The sequence below is a fragment of the Heteronotia binoei genome, chromosome 8, assembly GCF_032191835.1.
Source record: "Heteronotia binoei isolate CCM8104 ecotype False Entrance Well chromosome 8, APGP_CSIRO_Hbin_v1, whole genome shotgun sequence".
NCBI lineage: Eukaryota > Metazoa > Chordata > Lepidosauria > Squamata > Gekkonidae > Heteronotia > Heteronotia binoei.
Genome location: NC_083230.1, coordinates 127,347,084 through 127,368,222, shown reverse-complemented (window position 1 = coordinate 127,368,222; position 21,139 = coordinate 127,347,084). Strand labels below are relative to the sequence as shown.

General features: G+C 49.2%; 1 protein-coding gene across 1 annotated transcript in view; it reads left to right on the top strand.

Moving 5' to 3' along the window:
• The first annotated feature begins 229 nt into the window (after positions 1–229).
• AHCYL2 (adenosylhomocysteinase like 2) overlaps positions 230–21,139 on the top strand; it is a 217,310-nt gene continuing 196,400 nt past the window's right edge. Inside the window, exon 1 of the mRNA XM_060244468.1 lies at positions 230–612. Within this exon, the coding sequence (XP_060100451.1) occupies positions 241–612 (372 nt within the window). The 5' untranslated portion in view covers positions 230–240. The remainder of the gene's footprint in view (positions 613–21,139) is intronic.

Sequence of the window (21,139 nt, the reverse complement as noted above, 5' to 3'; positions counted from 1 at the left end):
CCGGGAACTACATCTCCCAGCTCTCCCCGGGGGCGGCCTCTTCTCCAGCCGCGGTGCCTCTCGGGAGCGGTAGTTCCACCTGGCCTCCAACCCGCCCACCGGGGCGAGGGCGTGGACTGCGTGTCCCGTGATGCCGCGCGGGGAGGGGGCGGGGCCGCGCGTGCGCGCCTGCGTCTGAGGGGAGAGCCGGCGAGGAGCGCTGCGTGTGCCTGTGCTGCTGCCGCTGCCGCTGCCGAGGCGATGATGTCGGTGCGGGTGGCGGCGCCGCCGCCGGCCGTGGAGCTGAAGGAGCTGGGCGGGCCCCTGGACAAGGCCTCCGCCGGCGGAGGAGGAGCGGGGAGCAGCGGCGGCCCCTCGGGGTCTCTGCCCAGCCCGGCGGCGGCTCCTTCCCCCTCTCCGCCCAGCGAGCCGGGCCTGGCCGCGAAGGCCCCGCAGGCCTCGGCCATGAAGCGCAGCGACCCCTCGCCGCCCTCCGCGCAGGCCTCCAGGATGGCCCGGGACGGCGGCGACGGGGGCCGAGGCGGAGCAGCAGGAGGCGCCGGGGCCGCGCTCGGGGAGGCCCTGGTCAGCCCCGACGGCACCGTCACCGAGGCGCCGCGCACCGTCAAGAAGGTAGGCGGGAGGGAGGCCGCGGGGGTTCTGGGAGGGCTCCAGGCCCCGCCGGGGGGTTGGCAAGGAGAAATTAGGCTAGAGTGCAGGTGTGATGATGGGAGGGCTCCAGGCCTTGTCTGGGGGTTGGCAAGTAGAAACTACACTAGAGTGCAGGTGTGATTGTGGGAGGTCTCCAGGCCCTACCTGGAAGTTGGCAAGTAGAAACTAGACTAGAGTGCAGGTGTGATTGTGGGAGGTCTCCAGGTCATACCTGGAAGTTGGCAAGTAGAAACTAGACTAGAATGCAAGTTTGATTGTGGGAGGTCTCCAGGCCCTATCTGGAAGTTGGCAAGTAGAAACTGGACTAGAATGCAGGTGTGATTGTGGGGGATCTCCAGGTCCTGCCTGGAAGCTGGCAAGTAAAAACTAGAATGCAGGTGTGATTGTGGGAGGTCTCCAGGTACTACCTGGAAGTTGACAACTAGAAAATAGACTAGAATGCAGGTTTGATTGTGGGAGGTCTCCAGGCCTTACCTGGAAGTTGGCAAGTAGAAACTAGACTAGAGTATAGGTGTGATTGTGTGAGATCTCCAGACCCCACCTAGAGGTTGGCAACTAGAATCTAGGGTGCATGTGTGTGTGATTGTGGGAGATCTCCAGGCCGTACCTGGGGGTTGGCAACTTGAATATAGTCTAGAGTGGATGTGTGGGAGGTCTCCAAGCCTTCCCAGGAAATTGGCAACTAGAATCTAGCCTAGAGACCAGTTGTGATTCTGGAAGGTCTCCAGGTTGTACCTGGGGATTGTTAACTAGAATCTAGTCTAGAGTGGAGGTGTGATTGTGGGAGGTCTCCAGGCCCTATCTAGAGTGCTGGTGTTATTCTTTGTGGTCTCCAGGCTCTTCCTGGGGGTTGGCGACTAGAATCTAGTCAAGAGTGCAGGTGTGATTGTGGGAGGTCTCCAGGCCCTATCTTGAGTGCTGGTGTTATTCTATCTGGTCTCCAGGCCCTATCTGGGGGTTGGCAACTAGAATCTAGTCAAGAGTGCAGGTGTGATTGTGGGAGGTCTCCAGGACCTGCCTGGGGGTTGGCAACTAAAATCTAGTCTACAGAGGAGGTGTGATTGTGGGAGATCTCCAGGCCTGGTCTGGTGACTAGAATCTAGTCAAGAGTGCTGGTGTGATTGTGGGAGGTCTCTAGGCCCCACCTGGAGGTTGGCAACTAGAATCTAGTCTAGAATGCTGGTTGATTCTGGGAGGTCTTCAGGCCCTACCTGGAAGTTGGCAACTAGAATCTAGAGTGGAGGTGTGATTGTGGGAGATCTCCAGGCCCTACCTGGAGGCTGGCAACTTGAATCTAGCCTAGAGTACAGGTGTTATACTGGGAGGTCTCCAGGCTGTACTTGGAGGTTGATCTCTGTAATCTAGAGACCAGTTGTGATTCCAGGAGATCTCCAGGCCCTAACTGGGGATTGGCAACTAGAACTTAATCCGCAAGTGTGATTCCGGGAGTTCTCCAGGCCTACCTGGGGGTTGGCAACTAAAATGGCATCTAGAGTGCAGTTGTGATTCTGAGAGATCTCCATGCCCTACCTGGAGGCTGGCAACCCTAAATCTGGGGAACTGATCTGTAGTCTAGGTACCAGTTGCACCTCTGTGAGATCTCCAGGCCCCACCTGGAGGTTGGCAGCCATGGAAATTGGGGTCTCCCTAAAGGCTCTGCCCCTGTTCTCCTCTCCCCCCCCTTTAAAAAAATCTCTTTATACCACTCCATCATCAGTTGGTGCCGAAAACAGGGAAGGGGAGCCCCATCTAAGAATCCTTTATTAAAAAACCAATATTCCCCCTTCGCCCATGTATGTTGAGCTCCGAACAGCCCCTTTCTGTTTAATAGCTGAAGGTGGCCTTTGGTAGAGTTTTATAATTCTCCTTATTGGTACCTTTCTCATTGATAAATGTTTTAAATAAATAAATACCCCTCCACCCCAGGAAAGGGGAGCTCTCTCCCCATGTGAACCCCTGGAAAAATGCTTGTTTTAATGAGAAGTATTGCGCTTTTCCTTTCCCACCCCCATGTATACTGAGGCACAAACAGCCTCTTCTCTGGGTGGGTGTGGAAGGTCAGGGTCTGACAGCTAAAAATATTCACTCTTTTTTTTTTTTTGAACCAGATTTTTATTCACTCATTGATTGATTCTGAGAGAGTTGCCTTTCCCCCATTATTTAGATGGAGCCTCCTAGCAGGCCGAGCTGAATTTTCAGGGAGGGGTTTGTGTAAAGGGTGGTTCTCCCCCACCAGGCGGGTGGGTTCTTCTGTCCCCCAGTCAAACACCAGACTCATTTGAAATGATGGAGAGGGGGTTTGTCTTCAGGCCAGGAATTGAGGCGTTTGTAAATAGCAGCATGCCCACCCCCTTATAACTTGGAGGGGCAGTTCTCTGTTCCTTGCAGTGGTGTTGTGAGTCAGGATGGGTGCTGTTCAGTTGGCATACTTTGAAAATGAACGCCCTCACTGCTGGCACCGAGGGTTCAACTCCTCTTTCCTCAGGCTTCGAAGGGGCAGGATTCTCTAGGGCTGACCTGGCTTTCCCCCCTAAGCACATCTTGCTAGTTCATGGGGAAGGGCTGTCCCCCTCCCCGGTTGTGCGGCAATCACATTCTTCCGTTCTGATTTCCAGGGGTGCAGTTAGTATTAGTTTTTATGTAGGAAATCTCCGCATCCCCCCCCCCTGCCATTTTCAGATGTGCGTCAGTGAAAGTCTCTCTTGCTAGCAGCAGCACGATTGGAGGTTGCTGCACACCGGAAAGACAAGGCTCTGCCTTCAATATATGCTTGGAGAACCCAACTGTGGGATGATGTCCTATTAAGTAAAATCTTGATTTATCGTGCTGATGCTCTGATAGAATGTACTCAAGAAAAATTCTGGTTCTGTATTCTGGTTCCAAATTGTGGAATATCTTGCCAAACACAATATTCTCCCCAAAAAAACGTTTTTATCATGATATGCTCTATTTCTAACATGTTCTGGGCTCACTTTCTCTCCTCTGATCTAAAACTGTGAGTTCTAAGTAGTTGAGTTTGATGAACTGGATTTCTTAATACAATATTGGGACAGTTCTTTGTACATCCGACAGTAGAATCAACCAATAGAATGTATTTTCTCTGGCTTTTCTTCCGTATAATTGTATGACCGCTCCGTGGTTCTCTATTTTATGAATTACTTTTTCTTTTCCTTGATTTTTTTTGAAATTTGTTAATTATATCCTCACTTAGGCTGCATTATTTGAGGTGACAGATTACAGTGTTCTTTATTGTAGACTGAAATCTGTTAATTTCATCTGTTAATGGAGAGCCAGTTTGGTGTAGTGGTTATGTGTGTGGACTCTTTATCTGGGAGAACCAGGTTTGATTCCCCATTCCTCCACTTGCACCTGCTGGAATGGCCTTGGGTCAGCCAGAGCTCTCTTATCTGGGAGAACTGGGTCTGATTCCCCATTCCTCCACTTGCTGCTGCTGGAATGGCCTTGGGTCAGCCAGAGCTCTCTTATCTGGGAGAACCGGGTTTGATTCCCCCCTCCTCCCCTTGCAGCTGCTGGAATGGCCTTGGGTCAGCCAGAGCTCTCTTATCTGGGAGAACCGGGTTTGATTCCCCACTCCTCCACTTGCACCTGCTGAGATGGCCTTGGGTCAGCCAGAGCTCTCTTATCTGGAAGAACCGGGTTTGATTCCCCCCTCCTCCCCTTGCAGCTGCTGGAATGGCCTTGGGTCAGCCATAGCTCTCTTATCTGGGAGAACCGGGTGTGATTGCCCACTCTTCCACTTGCAGCTGCTGGAATGGCCTTGGGTCAGCCAGAGCTCTGGCAGAGGTTGTCCTTGAAAGGACAGCTGCTGTGAGAGTCCTCTTGGCCCCACCCACCTCACAGGGTGTCTGTTGTGGGAGAGGAAGGTAAAGGAGATTGTAAGCTGCTCTGAGTCTCTGATTCAGAGAGAAGGGTGGGATATAAATCTGCAGTTCTTCTTCTTAATAAAAATCTTAAAAAAGGGGGGGGGGAAGAGTGAAAGTCACTTGCCCTGATCTACCTTGCTTCCTTTCCCAACCTATGTGCTGTGGAAACCCCTGGCTGGTCAGGTGTAAATGGTGTTTTTGCTGGTTGAAGAAAGCACCTGGGGTGTGTGTGTCTGCATTTCAGTCCAGATGCGCACTGCCTTTCCTCACTCTTCCTTTTGCAAAGATCCCAAGGTGTGCAGCTTTGCTAAGTTGCCTTATGACAGGGCTGTTCATTGTTTTTCTTCTCTTGCATCTCTGTTTCTTAGGCTGTGATCGAGGGGCGGCCAAAGTCGCTTGATGTAATGTAGAATAAATGTCAGATGTTTGAGAGGCACGAGACGCAAGCATCATGTTTGAGAGCAGGGAAGGAAGGAAAGCAAATAGATTGGAGAAGTGGGCATAAAACGACTTTTAACTTTAAATACATTCTCTGAGCTTCTGATTGGCTTGGAAAATTGATTTAAAGAGACAAAATGCCTTTTCCAAACTGGCCGGTGGGGACTCTGAGCCACAGTTTGGCATCCCTTGCTGTAATGTTAGGCATGCTTAGTCACGAGTAAACTGTATGTAGTGGGGACCGGTTTCTGAGTAGACATGCAAGAGTGTGCTAACAGTACAATTTTAGGTGTTTCTATTCAGAAGTATTATTATTATTTATTGTATTATTCAGAAGTAAATCCTGCTGTTTGGTGGAGCTGCTGGTAAAGCGGACAAAAAAATGCAGGCAAGTTGTGCTGCTGTCTTAGAGAACATCCCAAAGGCGAGAGCAGGGAAGGACTTGAGCTCATCCTAACTCAGTAGTGAATTAGCTTCTGAGTTGCAAAGAATTCTTCCTCGTGCTCTAGATGTTCAGCAGCAATAAAATGCCATGGGCTGTCCTGTGATCTTGACGCACGTCATATTTTTCTTCCCTTCCCCTTTTTTTGTTTGTTTATTTGGATGCTTCCCCCCCCCCCCCTGTGTTCCTCCATTGAGTGTGGACTCAAAGCAGTTTACAGCGGAAGAAAACAATTGGTCATAAGTATATATCAGGAGTGGCAAAACTGTGGCTCTTTCACACACGTTGTGTGTCTCCCAAAGCCTCCACCACCCCGTCAGCCAGCTTGGAAAAGACATTTATCTCTTTTAAGTTTAAATCGCTTCTCCAAGCCAGCCAGTGGCTTGTAAGATGCATTTAATGTTAAAGTTGTTTTTTTTCTACTTCTCCCTCCCTGCCCTGAGGCTCTCAAACATCTGACATTTATTCTGTGTGGCTCTTACGTTAAGCAAGTTTGGCATATATATGTACAACAAAAATTCTACTATGCAGTAACAAACTAATCTACAGGAGAAGGAAAGGGAACAGAGCTTTACCCCATCCCACCCCTCCATGGTAACAGTCTCTGGACATGTCTTTCCTTCCAGGAGAAGGCAATTCCTGGAAGCTAGAGGAAGAATTCTGTGGAACTGAAAAGCTGACTCACTACTTAAGTGTTTTTTCCTCCTTATTTGCTCCTAATAACGACACCCCTCTGGATTTCAGTTGTGCATACTTTGGAGTAAGGGAAGTAAGGGAATAGTGATCTTCAGTGTTTGGGTGCGGTCTGTTCCCTGCCATTAAGGTGCAGCAAGTAAAACCTCCAAGGGGGATATTGTTTCTGCGCTTCCCGCCAGTTCCTTGTCCTTCGATGCAGCGCAACTGTTTGTCTTCATTTAATTTTTGATTTGCGATTTATACCCCGCCCTATCCTGCAAAGCGGGCTCAGGGCGGCTTACCACACTAAAACATGGCAGTAGCAATAAAGAAAACGTGTCAAATCAAACACAACGAATTTAAAATCTCCTAAACATAATGCATGCAGGTTACAATAGAGGACCATAACTCCAACAGTAGTACAGCTAGAGGCCATAGTTCAGCAGTTGGTACAACTTCAACTAATTAGCACCACTTCCATCCATACCTTCCGTTTCTTGGGGGGTGGGGGTGGGAAGGGGGACATCTCGTACTTCTTGGGACTCCGTGTCCTTCACAAATAAGTTGTATGCGATGCAGAGATAATTCCCAAATTCAGGACCCTGGAGGGCTGAATGGGGACATAGGGTTCTTATCTACAGATGCTAATTTTCTGCACCCTCAGCATTTTCCCTTGGCTGTAATCAGACTGATTGCAATCTGCTTTGTACCTTTGAATCCTTTACAAGCTTTCTTTACAACACCCCGCCCACCTGGGATAAAAGAACTCACATCTCCATTTCTACTCTACTCAGATCTGAAGGGCAACTAGAATGATTAAAGGGCTGGAGCACTTTCCCTATGAAGAAAGGTTGAAACGCTTGGGACTCTTTAGCTTGGAGAAACGTCGACTGCAGGGTGACATGATAGAGGTTTACAAGATAATGCATGGGATGGAGAAAGTAGAGAAAGAAGTACTTTTCTCCCTTTCTCAGAATACAAGAACTCGTGGGCATTCGATGAAATTGCTGGGCAGACAGGTTAAAACGGATAAAAGGAAGTACTTCTTCACCCAAAGGGTGATTAACATGTGGAATTCACTGCCACAGGAGGTGGTGGCGGCCACAAGTATAGCCACCTTCAAGAAGGGTTTAGATAAAAATATGGAGCACAGGTCCATCAGTGGCTATTAGCCACAGTGTATGTGTGTATATAAAAATTTTTGCCACTGTGTGACACAGAGTGTTGGACTTGATGGGCCATTGGCCTGATCCAACATGGCTTCACTTATGTTCTTCTGTGACACAGAGTGCTGGACTGGATGGGCCACTGGCCTGATCCAACATGGCTTCTCTTATGTCTTCTGTGACACAGAGTGTTGGACTGGATGGGCCACTGGCCTGATCCAACATGGCTTCTCTTATGTTCTTCTGTGATACAGAGTGTTGGACTGGATGGGCCATTGGCCTGATCCAACATGGCTTCTCTTATGTTCTTCTGTGACACAGAGTGCTGGACTGGATGGGCCACTGGCCTGATCCAACATGGCTTCTCTTATGTTCTTCTGTGACACAGTGTTGGACTGGATGGGCCACTGGCCTAATCCAACATGGCTTCTCTTCTGTTCTTATGTTCTTATGATGAAGGGAGCTTTGACTCTTGGAAGCTTTTATGCTGGTATCTAAGGTGCTATTGGAAAACATGCAGCCTGGGGGCTGAACCAGGCCCTCGGAGGGCTCCTATCAGGTCCCTGAGCAACTGTCTGTCATCTGTTTCCTTCTCCTTCTCTCTTGCTTCCTTCTGTATAATAACTTGCTTTGCCAAGCTTGCTCAACCGCACAGGAGCTACAGAGGAAAACCTCTATTTTCTCCGTTGACTGAGGCTCCTCCCTTTGGGAGGAAGGGGAGCTTTGCAAGGCTCTCTCAATCGCACAGCAGAGCTACTGAGCCAAGCCTCTCAACCTTCCATTGGCTGAAGCTTCTCCCCCTTCTGGTCCCCTGGGGAAGGAAGGAAAGAGCCAGGGCTTCCTTTGCCCAGTTCCTTGGATCCCATGGGAGAGATACAAAGAAAATGCCTTTAAGACCGAGTGCTAATGTTTTAAGCATGTTTTATTTTAAGTTTTTTTTTTTAAGAAGTCTCTGTTTGCCTTTATAAAGTCTATATCTCTGCAACCTGGCATTGTATTTTGTGACACACATGGCCCGGCCCAACAAGATCCGGCCTTCATAAGAAATGAGTTCAACACCCCTGCTCTAACAGATCTGTTGATGGGGTTTCTCTCTCTCTGTCATTCTTTCCCCCTCTCTCTCCTTTTTTTCTGTCTTTCTGGCTGTCTTTCTCTCTCTCTCTGTCATTCTTTCCCACATCTCTCTCCTTTTTTCCTGTCTTTCTGACTGTCTTTCTCTCTCTCTCTGTCATTCTTTCCCCCAGAGCTCTCTTATCTGGGAGAACCGGGTTTGATTCCCCACTCCTCCAGTGCAGCTGCTGGAATGGCCTTGGGTCAGCCATAGTTCTTGCAGAGGTTGTCCTTGAGAGAGCAGCTGCTGTAAGAGCTCTCTCAGTTTCACCCACCTCACAGGGTGTCTGTTGTAGGGGAGGAAGGTAGAGGAGATTTGTAAGCCGCTCTGAGATTCAGAGTAAAGGGCGGGGTATAAATCCAATTTCTTATTTTCTTCCTCACCTCTTGAGGCCAGCTGTACTGTCAAGTGGGGGCACAACAGAGAAGGCATGTGTATGGGCTATCATTTATCTTGCTCATATATGCCGTGGCATCTACTGAAAGCTGTATTCAAGTAAGCCGTGCCGCTGTGGTGGAGCATTGGGCCAAAGGCCTGCAGATATGAGGGACAAAAGCCCTGTGTGACCGTACTTTGGAAGCTTGTTTGTTGGTTAATGAGGTCTAGCTAGAGGTCAGAGGTTCTTCCGTTAATTGGCTCAAGTGTGCTTTCATGTCTGATGGTTCGCCTGGCGACTAAAGCCACTGTCTGTAGGCTCAAGTCAGTTTACACATCCTGGTGGCCATGTCTCTCATTGGATTGAACCCAATAGGAGTCCAGTGGCACCTTTAAGACCAACTTAGTTTTATTCAGAACGTAAGCTTTCGTGTGCTCTAAGCACACTTCATCAGACGAGGAATCCGGTGCAGTGAGCAAAGCCACACACAGCTGGTAGTCAGTGGCTCAGAATGCAAACTGGTACAAATTTAAGATCCAATGACAGTATAGTAGATCCAGTATATAGTAAGTATAGTATAGTAAGCTCCAATGACAGTTTTGGGGAGGGACGGTGGCTCAGTGGTAGAGCATCTGCTTGGTAAGCAGAAGGTCCCAGTTTCAATCCCCGGCATCTCCAACTGAAAAGGGTCCAGGCAAATAGGCGTGAAAAACCTCAGCATGAGACCCTGGAGAGCCTCTGCTGGTTAAGGGAGGGACGGTGGCTCAGTGGTAGAGCATCTGCTTGGTAAGCAGAAGGTCCCAGGTTCAATCCCCGGCATCTCCAACTCAAAAGGGTCCAGGCAAGTAGGCGTGAAAAACCTCAGCATGAGACCCTGGAGAGCCTCTGCTGGTTAAGGGAGGGACGGTGGCTCAGTGGTAGAGCACATGCTTGGTAAGCAGAAGGTCCCAGGTTCAATCCCCGGCATCTCCAACTCAAAAGGGTCCAGGCAAAATAGGTGTGAAAAATCTCAGCTTGAGACTCCTGGAGAGCCACTGCCGGTCAGGGGAGGGACGGTGGCTCAGTGGTAGAGCAGCTGCTTGGTAAGAAGAAGGTCCCAGGTTCAATCCTCGGCATCTCCAACTGAAAAGGGTCCAGGCAAGTAGGCGTGAAAAAGCTCAGCTGGAGACCCTGGAGAGCCATTGCCAGTCTGCGTAGACCAGGCTGACTTCGATGGACCGAGGGTCAAATTCAGTATAAGGCTGTTTCATAAGTTCATGTATAGTAAAATTATCTGGTAGGGAGTGGTTTAGAATGCAAAATGATACAAATTTAAGACTCAATGACAGAATAGCAAAATTAACAAATTGAGCAAACCTTTGATCTGAGTAGCATGAGCATGCAAAAGCAATAAAACTGTAATATGTCAAAATGTGAGAATGTTAATGTTAATGACTATATTGTATTAAGCCTGGGTCAAAAGGAAGGTATTTGTATCCCTGCCGAGGCAGTTTTGTTTCTTTACTGAATCCTGTATGTTCACGGTGGCTCAGTGGTAGAGCATCTGCCTGGTAAGCAGAAGGTCCCAGGCTCAATTCCTGGCATCTCCAACTAAAAAGGGTCCAGGCAAATAGGCGTGAAAGATCTCAGCTTGAGACTCCGGAGAGCCGCTGACTTTGATGGACCGGGGGTCTGATTCAGTGTAAGGCAGCTTCGTATGTTCCTATGGAAAGGAAAGGTCCCCTGTGCAAGCACCAGTCGTTTCCAACTCTGGGGTGACGTTGCTTTCACAAAGTTTTCACGGCAGACTTTTTACAGGGTGGTTTGCCATTGCGTTCCCCTGTCATCTACGCTTCCCCCCCCCCCCCGCAAGCTGGGTCCTCATTTTACCGACCTCGGAAGGATGGAAGGCTGAGTCAACCTCGAGCCGGCTATCTGAAAACCCAGCTTCCACCAGAGATCAAACTCAGGTCGTGAGCAGAACTTAGGACTGCAGTACTGCAGCTTTAACACTCTGCGCCACGGGGCTCTTTTGATGTACATATGACTGCCCATCTAAAGTCTCGGTGAAGATTTCCATCCCCTGGGAATCTGGTTCTGAAAACGTGCGTTTCATTCCGTCCCAAAGCGTCATCTTGGTTGATTGACAGAGATTCGAGTCGAAAAGCACTTTCTAGCGATATCGTGGTTTCAGTGTCGGCAAGGAGCAATATCCCGAGTGCTATCTGCAGCCGCTAGAAAGCCCTATTGCCTTGCTTTTGAAAGCCTTGCAGAGTAATTAAGCTTTTTCAAATAACTCGGGTCTAATTGTCTGCGGTGTGTGTTGCAGATTAGAACAAGTATTTGGCGGCTGGCTTGCCACTCTTGGATTCCTGTCTGCAAAACTGGCATACCAGCTTCCCCCCCTCCTCCCCCCCCCCAGAAATTCTTGAAATTGCACTTAGGCACAGTCTTGTGCTTTGAGAAAATGGGGAATGTTCCCTAAGAAATAAAAATGATAAAGGTTCTTTTGAGGCCAAAACGAACGCACTGTTCATGACGGATTTATACCTCCTTCCAGGGAGCCCTGTGGAGGGCATGTAGTTCTGCTGTATCTCTTGATAATGTGAGTGGTTCAGTCACATTTGGCATACGGGAGGCTGCCTGTCGTGTGTTTGCATGAGTTCCTGGCCCTGGGCTACTTTTAGCAGGAAGCATATCCAGATTGGTGACTCATGGGCTTCTCTAAAGGCGTATGATTCTCCTTTCCTCGCTCTAGAGCCAGTTCGGTGTAGTGGTTAGTAGTGTAGACTCTAATCTGGGAGAACCAGGTTTGGCTTCCCCACTTCTCCACATGCAGCCAGCTGGGTGAGCTTGGGTCAGTCACCGTTCTTGAAAGAGCTTATCTCTCCAGAGCGGTTCTCTCAGAGCTTTCTGAGCCCCGCCTGCCTCACAGGGTGTCTGTTGTGGGGAGAGGAAGGGAAAGGAGAGTGTGAGCTGCTCTGAGACTCCAAGTGAAGGGCAGGGTATAAATCCAATCTCCTCCTCTCCCTCCTCCTCCTAATAGATCTTCTGGAGAGTAAGCGTGCCTTGAGTTTTAATTCAGAGTAAAGTTAGAGGCATCTATCATACATCTAATTCAGGGGTGTCAAACATGCAGCCAGAGGGCCGAATCAGGCCCCCAAGCTACTGCTTCCTTCTCCCTCTTGCTTCCTTCTGCATCACAGCTTGCTTTGCAAGGCATGCTCAATTGCACATGAGCTACAGAGCAAAGCCTCTATTTTCTCCATTGGCTGAGGCTCCTCCCTTGGAGAGGAGGCAGAGCTTGCTTTGCCAGGATCTCTAAATCGCACAGCAGAGCTACTGAGCCAAGCCTCTCTTCCTTCTGTTGGCTGAGGCTCCTCCCCCTCCTCGTCCCCTGGGGAAGGAAGAGGCCAGAGCTTTCTTGCCCAAGTTCCCTGAATCCCACAGGAGAAATACAAAGAAAGCACCTTTAAGACCGAGTGCTAATGTTTTCAGTATGTTATAAAGGTTAAACAATTTTTTTTTTGTTAATTGTGTTTGTATCCTTTATAAAGTTTATATCTCTGCTGCTTAATCTTAAATAGATACACACATGGCCCGGCCCAACATGGTTTCATTTGTGTCAGGTCTGGCCCTCTTAACAAATGAGTTTGACACCCCTGATCTTATTGGTCTACCATGGTCTAAGATGCAAGAGACAGAAAAGCAGAAATATACCCAGAGTGATTCCCACTTACCCGTTGGTACAGCTGATTGCCTGGAAAGTCCAGTTCTGTTTTGCTTTTAATACAATTAAAATACAGCCTGGTCTAGTGCAATACCTAGCTATCGAACAGGCCGCGGTGCTTGGGGTTACCTGTAAAAGTGAGCTTTGCCGTCGAGCTGGTCAAGCCGGAGCTGGGCATGGAGTTCATGCGTTTCATGTACCGCGTGAAGGATCCCATTCGTTTGAGACGGTTGCTCGATACAGCTCCTGAGCTGGCGAATAGCTTGCAGGGGACTGTATATTACTCTTGCGTGCTTTTCTAAATGAGGGGTTTGATATTGAATCCAGTATCTCCCAGACCCAAACCCTTTTGACTGCTTAACCATAGCGTGCATTGCAGCTTTGGCGCCTTCAGTTTAGAATGCGTCTTGGCCACACGCTTAACTGTTTGCTCGGTTTTGCTCTAATCTGCGGTAGTGGGTTTTATGCCGTGTTAATCGGCACTCCCCCTCGGGCTGAATCGCCGAGTGTTTTCTCATTAGGCACACGGGCTGTTTGCAAAAACCGTTACGGGAGGCAAGCTGCCTTGCTCCTTGCAGAACGCCAGTGGCCCATCTCCTTTACCGCGCGCTCTATTTTTAGGAGACTTCTCCGATGTGTCTGCAGCCAGTTGGAGAGGCTGGGTAATGAAGCAGGCTTCCTTGCAGCCTATCAGTAACAAGATCACAGAGCCCTTCGAGATGGGTGGATGGAAAATGGCAAATATTCCCAATCCGTAACGTCAGAATTGCCCTGGCCTAGATGGCTCAGGCTAACCTGATCTCATCAGATCTTTTAACCTAACCAAGGTTGGCCCTGATCAGTATTTAAATGAGAGATTGCCACGGAAGTCCAGGGTTGCTGTACAGAAGCAGGGAATGACAAACCATTGCTGAACTTCTCTTGCCCTTGAAAAACCTACTGGATCACCCTAAATCAGCCGCAACTGAATGGCAAAAGGGAGACGGTTTGGTGCAGTGGTTAAAGTGTGCGGACTCTTATCTGGGAGAACTGGGTTTGATTCCACACTCCTCCACTTGCAGCTGCTGGAATGGCCTTGGGTCAGCCAGAGCTCTCTTATCTGGGAGAACCGGGGTTGATTCCCCACTCCTCCACTTGCAGCTGCTGGAATGGCCTTGGGTCAGCCAGAGCTCTCTTATCTGGGAGAACCAGGTTTGATTCCCCACTCCTCCACTTGCAGCTGCTGGAATGGCCTTGGGTCAGACATAGCTCTCTTATCTGGGAGAACCAGGTTTGATTCCCCACTCCTCCACTTACAGCTGCTGGAATGGCCTTGGGTCAGCCATAGCTCTCTTATCTGGGAGAACCGGGTTTGATTCCCCACTACTCCACTTGCAGCTGCTGGAATGGCCTTGGGTCAGCCAGAGCTCTCTTATCTGGGAGAACCGGGTTTGATTCCCCACTCCTCCACTTGCAGCTGCTGGAATGGCCTTGGGTCAGCCAGAGCTCTCTTATCTGGGAGAACTGGGTTTGATTCCCCACTCCTCCACTTGCAGCTGCTGGAATGGCCTTGGGTTAGCCAGAGCTCTCTTATCTGGGAGAACCAGGTTTGATTCCCCACTCCTCCACTTACAGCTGCTGGAATGGCCTTGGGTCAGCCATAGCTCTCTTATCTGGGAGAACCGGGTTTGATTCCCCACTCCTCCACTTGCAGCTGCTGGAATGGCCTTGGGTCAGCCAGAGCTCTCTTATCTGGGAGAACCGGGTTTGATTCCCCACTCCTCCACTTGCAGCTGCTGGAATGGCCTTGGGTCAGCCAGAGCTCTCTTATCTGGGAGAACCGGGTGTGATTCCCCACTCCTCCACTTGCAGCTGCTGGAATCGCCTTGGGTCAGCCAGAGCTCTCTTATCTGGGAGAACCGGGTTTGATTCCCCACTCCTCCCCTTGCAGCTGCTGGAATGGCCTTGGGCCAGCCAGAGCTCTCTTATCTGGGAGAACCGGGTTTGATTCCCCACTCCTCCCCTTGCAGCTGCTGGAATGGCCTTGGGCCAGCCAGAGCTCTCTTATCTGGGAGAACCGGGTTTGATTCCCCACTCCTCCACTTGCAGCTGCTGGAATGGCCTTGGGTCAGCCAGAGCTCTCTTATCTGGGAGAACCGGGTTTGATTCCCCACTCCTCCACTTGCAGCTGCTGGAATGGCCTTGGGTCAGCCAGAGCTCTTATCTGGGAGAACCGGGTTTGATTCCCCACTCCTCCACTTGCACCTGCTGGAATGGCCTTGGGTCAGCCAGAGCTCTCTTATCTGGGAGAACCGGGTTTGATTCCCCACTCCTCCACTTGCAGCTGCTGGAATCGCCTTGGGTCAGCCAGAGCTCTCTTATCTGGGAGAACCGGGTTTGATTCCCCACTCCTCCACTTGCACATGCTGAAATGGCCTTGGGTCAGCCAGAGCTCTCTTATTTAGGAGAACCAGGTTTGATTCCCCACTGCTCCACTTGCAGCTGCTGGAAGGGCCTTGCGTCAGCCAGAGCTCTCTTATCTGGGAGAACCGGGTTTGATTCCCAACTCCTCCACTTGCAGCTACTGGGATGGCCTTGGGTCAGCCAGAGCTCTCTTATCTGAGAGAACCGGGTTTGATTCCCCACTCCTCCACTTGCAGCTGCTGGAATGGCCTTGGGTCAGCCAGAGCTCTCTTATCTGGGAGAACCGGGTTTGATTCCCCACTCCTCCCCTTGCAGCTGCTGGAATGGCCTTGGGTCAGCCAGAGCTCTCTTATCTGGGAGAACCGGGTTTGATTCCCCACTCCTCCCCTTGCAGCTGCTGGAATGGCCTTGGGTCAGCCAGAGCTCTCTTATCTGGGAGAACCGGGTTTGAATGACTGGCTGTAACTGCTTCCTTCTGCATTACAGTTTGCTTTGCAAGGCTCTTTCAATTGCAGAGCTATTGAGCCAAGCCTCTCTTCCTTCTATTGGCTGAGGCTACTCTCCCTCCTGGTCTCCTGGGGAAGGAAGGAAAGAGCCAGAGCTTCCTTTGCCCATTTTCCTGGATCCCATGGGAGAAATAAAAAGTAAAATACCTTTAAGACCAATGAACGCTAAAGTTTTAAGTTTTAAATCTTTGTTTGTGTCCTTTATATAAAGTTTATGTCTTTGCTACCTGATCTTAAATGGGTACCCACAAGGCCCAGCCCAACATGGCCCACCAAGGTCTCATTTATGTCAGATTTGGCCCTCATAACAAAATGAGTTTTGACACCCCTGGTTTAGGCAGTATTGACCTTGATGGATCAATGCTGTGATGAAGTATCAGGCAGCTTCATATATTCATGGGTGTCTTCCATGACTAATCTTGTGACAGATGTAGCAATGTAGCTGTAGACAGGCAGCAAAGACAGTGGGTCTTTCCTGTAACCCCTGCGAGCTTTTTGTTGACAGTTTGAACACGTAGGAAGGCATTAGCACAAAACTATATATAAGAACTGGGTCGAAACAAATATAGGAGAGAATTAGGCAGAGTCCATAGAGTAGGGGTGGCCAACGGTAGCTCTCCAGATGTTCTTTTGCCTACAACTCCCATCAGCCCCAGCCAGCATGGCCAATGGCTGGGGCTGATGGGAGTTGTAGGCAAAAAAACATCTGGAGAGCTACCATTGGGACACCCCTGCCATAGAACATGTACTTGTGGCGTCATTAAATACCAGTTTTTATAGTAGTTTAAGTGTTTGTGTAGATGACTAGGGAAGGCAGTGGTAAACCATCCTGTATCAAAAAGCCTGCCAAGAAAACATCATGATGTGACGTCACCCCGTGAGTTGGTAGCCACTCAGTGCTTTCCCGCAATGTTTTTGTGGCCTTGCTGGACTCTTTAGGGAAGGTTGAAGGCTGCAGGAAAAGAGAGGACCTTCAGTTTGCAAGACCTCAGCAAGGCTTGTCAATGAGAGGACTTTCTGGAGGTCAGTAATTCACAGGATCAGTGTAAATTGGAAGCAGCTCCACGGCACTTAACGTATTCACTCCTTCGTATGTGTTTGTAACTGGAGAACTGAATTCTTTCCTGGCAGTTGAGATCATGAAGAACAGCCATTCTTGCTTGTCATAGCAAATGAGGATTAAGTTTTGAATTGTGGTGAAGTGTGGGGACTCTTATCTGGGAGAACCGGGTTGGATTCCCCACTTGCAGCTGCTGGAACAGCCTTAGGTCAGCCATAGCTCTCACAGAGGTTGTCCTTGAAAGGGCAGCTTCTGGGAGAGCTCTCTCAGCGCCGACCACCTCACAGGGTGTGTGTTGTGGGGGGAGAAGATAAAGGAGATTGTAAGCTGCTCTGAGACTCTGATTCAAAGAGAAGGGCAAGGTATACATCTATGGTGGTTCTTCTCCTCCTCCTCATCTTGAATTTGTCACGTGCCATTTGAGGAGTAAGGATAGACACAAATACACCAATGCATGCTGTACAACCATGGCTTCCCTGAAATAGAAGAGCATGTGCCAGTTGCAATGAAGATAGCGGAAGAAGTTCCCCTAGGACAGGGGTGGGGAACCTTTTTTTCTGCCAAGGGCCATATGGATATTTATAACATCATTCGTGGACCATAAAAAATTGACTTAAAAAACAGTGCTCCGCCAAGGGAGAATGATTCAGGCCTGCAAAATGAATGCAAATAATTGTTTTTCTATTTGAAGTCATGTGGGGAGAGCCTAATCTGCTACGCACACACACACCCGGCCCGCTGCCCTAGGCAAATGCATAGGTCCTGGGCTTTTTTGTAGAAAAAGCCCAGCAGGAACTCAGTAGCATATTAGACCACATCCCCTAATATTAGCATGTTAGGTCACACACTCATTAGCATATTAGGCCACACCCTCTGGGATAATCAAGTGCAAGCTGAACTCTGACAGTAACTTTTCCAGGCCCTGCAGCAATTCTGGCCAGCCAGCCGGGCCCCAGGGAGGCTGCTGCACAGTACATCTGGGCCATGTGATTCCTGCCTGGCCCTGGGGAGGCTGCTGCACTGCGCGGCTGGGCCCCACGATCCTCGCTGGCCAGCCAGGCCCCAGGGAGGCTGCCATATGGCTCACTTCGGCCCAGCAATCCCCGAGGGCCACACCAAGTGATCTACGGCCCTCAGGGCAGAGGTTCCCCACTCCTGCCCTAGGAGGAAGGTGGAAAGATAAGAGGAGGAGGAAGAACATTTGCATTTGATGTGAAGGGGGGACAAGAGAAGAAAAGACATGGAGCCTCGAGCTTTCTCTTCCTCAGGAGGTTGGCTTTTGACCCAGAGGCCTTTCAGTGAAACTTAAAGGGTGTCAGGAATCGAGCCAGAAGACGTGAGAGAGGATGAGTCACTGCAGCAGCTGTGTGCTGGAGAGAATAGGTGAATGCGGGGAAAGCCACAAGCGAGAACGCTGCGAATAGGAGGTCAAGTTGGGTTGCATTCACTGGACAGGTGCCTGGGGCAGGGAGCCGTCACAAGGCAAGCCCGTGTGGGAGCCACGTCAATCCAGACTGTGCAACTCGCCTGGGGAAGAAGTGTTTGAAAGTTGACATGTTTGGCATTTAAAGTGTTTCTCAGAGGGCAAGGTGGAAACTGGTCAGTGGTTGAGACGGCTTGCTTGCTGGGAGGGATCGTTTTAAAAGTGAGGATAAGCAGGGCGTGACCCTGTGTTCAGAATGTAGCTTTGTGTTGTGTTTTGTTGTAGATTAATTTCGACCCTCCCATACCGCTAATTAGTGAAATGTAGCTCAAATTCCATCTTGGGTAGAGATGGAGAATGTACCTCGAATATCTTTTCAACCCTCAGTCCCAACACTGTTTTGTTACCTGCTATCAAGTGCTATTTCTCTTGAACTGCCACCATAAGAACATAAGAGAAGTCATGTTGGAACAGGCCAGTGGCCCATCCAGTCCAACACTTTGTGTCACAGAAGAACGTAAGAGAAGCCATGTTGGATCAGGCCAATGGCCCATCCAGTCCAACACTCTGTCACATAAGAACATAAGAGAAGCCATGTTGGGTCAGGCCAATGGCCCCTCCAGTCCAACACTCTGTGTCATAAGAACATAAGAGAAGTCATGTTGGAACAGGCCAGTGGCCCATCCAGTCCAACACTTTGTGTCACAGAAGAACGTAAGAGAAGTCATGTTGGAACAGGCCAATGACCCATCCAGTCCAACACTCTGTCACAGAAGAACGTAAGAGAAGCCATTTGGGATCAGGCCAGTGGCCCATCCAGTCCAACACTCTGTGTTACAGAAGAACGTAAGAGAAGTCATGTTGGAACAGGCCAGTGGCCCATCCAGTCCAACACTCTGTGTCACAGAAGAACGTAAGAGAAGCCATTTGGGATCAGGCCAGTGGCCCATCCAGTCCAACACTCTGTGTTACAGAAGAACGTAAGAGAAGTCATGTTGGAACAGGCCAGTGGCCCATCCAGTCCAACACTCTGTGTCACAGAAGAACATAAGAGAAGCCATGTTGGATCAGGCCAGTGGCCCATCCAGTCCAACACTCTGTGTTACAGAAGAACGTAAGAGAAGTCATGTTGGAACAGGCCAGTGGCCCATCCAGTCTAACACTCTGTGTCACAGAAGAACGTAAGAGAAGCCATGTTGGATCAGGCCAGTGGCCCATCCAGTACAATACTCTGTGTCACAGAAGAACATAAGAGAAGTCATGTTGGAACAGGCCAGTGGCCCATCCAGTCCAGCACTCTGTACACACAGTGGTCAAAAGCACCCAGGTGCCATCAGGAAGTCCATCGGTGGGGCCAAGACACTAGAAGTCCTCACACTGTTGCCCCTCCCAAGCACCAAGAATACAGAGCATCACTTGCCTCAGACAGAGAGTTCCAACGATACGCTGTGGCTAGTAGCTACTGATGGACCTCTGCTCCATATGTTTATCCAGTCCCCTCTTGAAGCTAGCAATGCTTGTAGCCGCCACCATCAGACTAACAGGGCTACTTGACTATGCCAAAAATTCAGCTGTGCAAAATGTATCCCTGCTTAGCCCAGAAGATTGGGTCCTGTTCAGTATGGCACTTTCCCAGCACTGTTCAGTATGGCATTTTCCATAAAGCCAAAATGTTGGGATTTTCATGGCCTGTGAAAATTTTAGGCACCCCTCTACTTAGGGAGGGACGGTGGCTCAGTGGTAGAGCATCTGCTTGGTAAGCAGAAGGTCCCAGGTTCAATCCCCGGCATCGCCACTAAAAAAGGGTCCAGGCAAGTAGGCGTGAAAAACCTCAGCTTGAGACCCTGGAGAGCCGCTGCTAGTCTGAGTAGACAAGACTGATTTTGATGGACCAAAGGTCTGATTCAGTATAAGGCAGCTTCATAGGTTCATATATGTACTTCATATTATGAATGTGCTATAAAGGCTTTTTCTCCAATGGTGAATTTCAGTGTATCCTGTCCTTGGTGAAATGCTGGCAATCGTATGCAAGTTTTGTTTCATTGTTTGTATGTATTATGCCAGTCCTTTCTGCATGTAATTTTGTTTTATGAACCATTGCTGCTAGATGGAACCCGTTTTTATACAAGGGATAAATTTTTACCTACGTTAACGCTTGTTTCCTTGTTTTAGCAGTTCTTGTTTGCTGGTGTTTTTTTTTTTCATGGCACTATTTTATTAAACATTTCTGCTGTTTAGATTGACTTTTGTTATCATATACTGTGTACTCTGCTTGCTAATTGGCTGAATAGCCTTTCACCCCTGTAGTCCACCTGTAAAAAGGTAAAGGTAGTCCCCTGTGCAAGCACCAGTCGTTTCTGATTCTGGGACGACGTTGCTTTCACGACATTTTCACGGCAGACTTTCTGTAGGGTGGTTTGCCATTGCCTTCCCCAGTCAGCTACACTTTCACCCCACCAAGCTGGGGACTCATTTTACCGACGTCAGAAGGATGGAAGCCTGAGTCAACCTCGAGCCATCTACCTGAACCCAGCTTCCGCCGGGATCAAACTCAGGACATGAGCAGAGCTTAGGACTGCAGTACTGCAGCTTTACCACTCTGCGCCACGGGGCTCTTTCCAGTCCGCCTGCACCTCTGTGTTGTTCTGTTTCGCCAGGAATCTGTTTTTTAAAAAATTGAACTTTGTAAATTGCTAGCTGACTGACTGAACAATATTTTAAATCATATTTGTAATCCACCTTGTAAAGGTAGGACTGTAAATGAAGCTAATATGTATAACTGCAGCCATGACTACTAACCATGCTTTAAGGCGTAGAACCGTTTCCTTTGGACTTCGCGAAACCTCTTCTTTTCCAGGAATTTATACCGAAGCCACCTCTGCAAGCTTTTGTGTGCAAAAATACGAACCTGATTTCTTGGAACAGCTTTCATAATTTATTGAGAGAAGCAGATGCAAATACTATCAAAGCCACCCAGATAAAAGGATTACTTTCCTTTACCCATGGCTGAAATGGGATTAACAAGCAGTCCTTCAACCCTCTGATTATTTTTATCCTTTCTTTCCACGTAACTGTCGAAAGCAGATTCTGGAGAAATAATAAAACATGAAATCAACAGCCTCGTGAACAGCGGTAAAGAGAACAAAAAAGGAACCCCACAACAGCATCGTTCAAGGGGAGGAGTGAGGAACGATGGCGTCAGGTTCTATAAACAGCAAACCACAGTGGAAAAATTCCTTCTCTCCTGTTGCCATCTTTCCTAGCACTGAAGCAGAATTCAAGCAGACGAGGGACT